Consider the following 3,545-nt stretch of genomic DNA (forward strand, 5'->3'; position numbering starts at 1 on the left):
AAAAAAATCTAGTTAAATTTCCTTGATATTTTTTTTTTTTTTTTTCTTCTTCCTGGTACCAGGGTTCGAACTCTGGACCTTATGCTTGCCAGGCAAGTGCTTAAGCCACTGAGCTAGCTCCCCAGCCCCACCTTGGTATATTCAGTCTTCCTGTTTTCAGCCTCGCAAGTGCTGGAATTGTAGGTGTGCGCTACCACACAGTCTCGACTGTGGGCTCAGCGTGCCCTGGGAGCGGGGCCAGCATGGCACACCGGGAATGGAGCCTGCCACTTTGATAGTCTTTATCAAAAATATCTGGCTAATTTTCATCATGTTTCCAAATGAACCTCAAAGTAAATTTGTGACGTTTGGCCAGTGCAACTCCCCCAGAGAGAGAGAAAACAGACAGCTACTATTCTTCCAGAAAGTTCCTTACAAGGGCCAAGAGTAAAATAAACAAAAATCCCAAACATTGATCTTCTGAGAATTTTTTTCTTTTTTAATGTAATTAGTAAAGGGTCTCACTACACAGAATGGACTTGGAGTGATTCTTCCTGTTTTTCAGCCTCTCAAGCACTGGGATTACAGGCATGTGCCGCCATGCCCAAAGCAGGCCAGCACAGGCAGGCTGGGGACCAGACCCCAGCCCCTGTGTCTGCTAAGCAGGAGCTTTAATCCACTGAGCTATCTGGCGGCCCCTTCAGAGAAATTTGATATCTGTAATTTGGATCCAGGAACATAGCATCACCTTTTTTGGGGGGCGGGGGGGGGGAATCAGGGATTGCGCTCAGGCCCTTGCGCTTGCCAGGCAAGCGCTTATTAACTGAGCAATCTCCTCAGCTCTGAATAATCTTTTACTTGTGAACTTGTATAGTTTTCTTCCTATGAATTCTATTTCATAGGTTTATTTAGTATTTTGCTTTTTTTCTCTTTTGAGTCTTTTCTGTCATTACATTCTGTAGCAGATTGTAATTATTGTATTTGGCTGGCTTACTACGTGTTTTTTTTTTTTTTTTTTTCTTGAGACAGGGTCTCACTGTGCAGGTCAGGCTGAGCTTGAGCTCATTTTGCAGTCCAGGTTGGTCTGGAACTCAAAACCATCCTCCTGACTCAGCCTCCAGAGTGCCGGGATGATAGGCGTGCACCACACCTGGCTTGAACTTTCTTACTTGTTGCAGTAGCTTTTCAGTTGTTTTGTTTCGTTTCTTCCGTGAATGTTTATATCATCCAAAACACTTTATAATTTGCTCTAACATTTATATCTCATGTTGTACCTCACCACATTGGCTGAACACTGTCGAATGTATGTTACCCTTGTCTAGTTTACAACTTCCATGAGGAATCTAGTGTAATATCATTAATTATATTTTGTATTGACTTTGAAAATAAATTCTGTTTTTAGATTTGCTGATGTTTAACCACTTTTCCATTTCTAGAATAAACCGTATATAATTGTGGTATATTACTCTTTTAGTATTGCATGTTTGTTTTGCTTGCATTTATTTTTATTTTAGTTTTTTTTGCATGTAAGGTATAGGATAGTGAAAATAGCGAGTGAAATAAGCTCTGTGCGTAGATCAAGTAATGAGACAGTTGTCTCTTTGTTTTTTGATGTTATTGGGAATTGAACCCAGAGCCATTGCACTGAGCTACATCCCCAGCCCTTTTTCGTTTTTTTTATTTTGAGACAGGATCTTGCCAAGTCCCTAAGTTGCCTGGGTGGCCTGGATCTTGTGATCCTCCTTTCTCAACGCCCCACATTGCTGTGATTACAGGTGTGTGCCCCTGTAACAAAGTTGTCTTACTTCTTCATTTACCGACAGCATGGAAATGGGATTTCCTGTGTAGGACTGAGAATATTTTGAAGTTGATTCATTGAACTCTACAAATTAATCTGCAAATGCAGAGTTAGGCAAATATAGAATCATTAAGATGTTGTAAGTAAACCATTAACTCAGATTTCTAGATGGGTAATAATTCAGTAATAATGCTCCCTTTAATTGTTTTCAGAGAAAAAGAAGTTTCTTAACATTCACTTTATGTTGTCTCTGTTTTAACCTATTGCATGTTTTGGTAATATCAGATTATCTTTCTCATGTAAGTCATGTGTTTTCTTTGCTGTTTTCCAGCGGCGAGTAGAGCAGCCCCTCTATGGCTTAGATGGCAGTACTGCGAAGGAGGCAGCAGAGGAGCAGTCTGCTCTGCCAGCCCTCATGTCAGTGATGCTGGCAAAGCCCCGACTTGACACAGAGCCGCTGGCACCGAGAGGAGCTGGGCTGTGTTTCACTTTTGTATCAGTAAGTACCGGCTCAGCTGCTGCTTGGTGCCCTGGAGTTGCATGAAGCTGGACTATTTTAGTAGAGTCAGCGGCATTTGCCTTTCTCTTTCTGCTCTAAAGGGTGTTGTATTGTAGTTTTACTCATTACTCATTATAGATTTAAGTTCTTGGGAGAATATGCTTTGTCAGTGTCTCCGCACATAACTGGAAGGAAAGTATATTAGATTGACAAAAAAAAAAAAAAATTACGGATTGAATTCTACTGTGACCAAAACTTTTGTATACTTAAAAATAGTCTCCAAACCTCAGCCATCAATTGAGTAAGTGAACAGTCACTTTAAAAGTACAATTCTGGCCGAGGTGGACGTTCCCACTGTTGGATCTGTGTCCTGCCCACATACTTGCTTTCTTGTCCCTTTCAGGTATTGCTACGGTTACCTTTGCCAGGCTTATTTGGCTGCCCATTTCTTCCTTTCAACTTCCTCTTCTTTTTTTTTTTTTTTTAAATGTATATAATACAAGGTCTCACTACACAAATGGGATTTGTAGTGATCCTCCTGTGTTTAGCCCCCAAGCGCTGGGATTACAGGTCTGTGCCACCATGCCCAGTCTCAGTTGATGTCTCAGCTGCCCTGGGGGGCGGGGCCAGCACCACAGGCTGGGGATTGAACCCTGGTCCCTGCGTCTGCCTACGCAGACGCTTTAATCCCCTGAGCTATCTGGCTGGCCCAACTTCTTTCATTGTTAAATTTTTTTTATTTTTTTATTTTTATACATTTGGTACAGGGTCTCATGATGCAGCTCAGCCCTATAGTGATCTCCCTGTTTTCAGCCTCCCCAGTGCTGGGATTATAGGCATGCGCCACCACTCCTGGTCTCTGTGGCTAGCTCAGCATGCCTGGGGGTGGGGCCGGTGGGGCCTGTGGTGCGGGGGATTGAACCCAGGGCTCCTCTTCCTCTGAGCTACATTCCCAACCCTTTATACTTTCTATGTTGAGACTGTCACCTGTCCTCAAGCTTGTAATCCACCTGCCTCAGCCCCCTGAGTAGCTAGGATTACAGGTGTGTGCTGTCATTGTGCCCAGTATTTGAGTGTTACACAATTGTGAATCCATTTTTTTTTCCCGAAAACTCTTTTAACTTGCCAAATTATAATTGTTTTGATTCAGATTTGTTACCTTTCTTGGTTTCTGTGCCTCTTTTTCCCCAGGGTGTAATAGGCTATCCCACTGGGTGTCATTTACAAGTAAAAGTCACCACAGACACACTCCCCACATCCCTGCATTTT

The 3,545-nt window shown here is 42.6% G+C and overlaps 1 protein-coding gene across 5 annotated transcripts in view; it reads left to right on the forward strand.

The window, feature by feature from the left end:
* The window catches only part of Tlk2 (tousled like kinase 2), a 170,502-nt gene that overhangs the window by 92,494 nt on the left and 74,463 nt on the right, over positions 1-3,545 (forward strand). For all 5 annotated transcript variants that reach the window (XM_004630004.3, XM_004630005.3, XM_004630003.2 and 2 more), the window contains one exon: positions 2,109-2,276. In XM_004630004.3, coding sequence (XP_004630061.1) covers positions 2,109-2,276 — 168 coding nt within the window. The remainder of the gene's footprint in view (positions 1-2,108; positions 2,277-3,545) is intronic.

Source organism: Octodon degus, unplaced genomic scaffold, assembly GCF_000260255.1.
Source record: "Octodon degus isolate 3935 unplaced genomic scaffold, OctDeg1.0 scaffold00033, whole genome shotgun sequence".
Lineage (NCBI taxonomy): Eukaryota > Metazoa > Chordata > Mammalia > Rodentia > Octodontidae > Octodon > Octodon degus.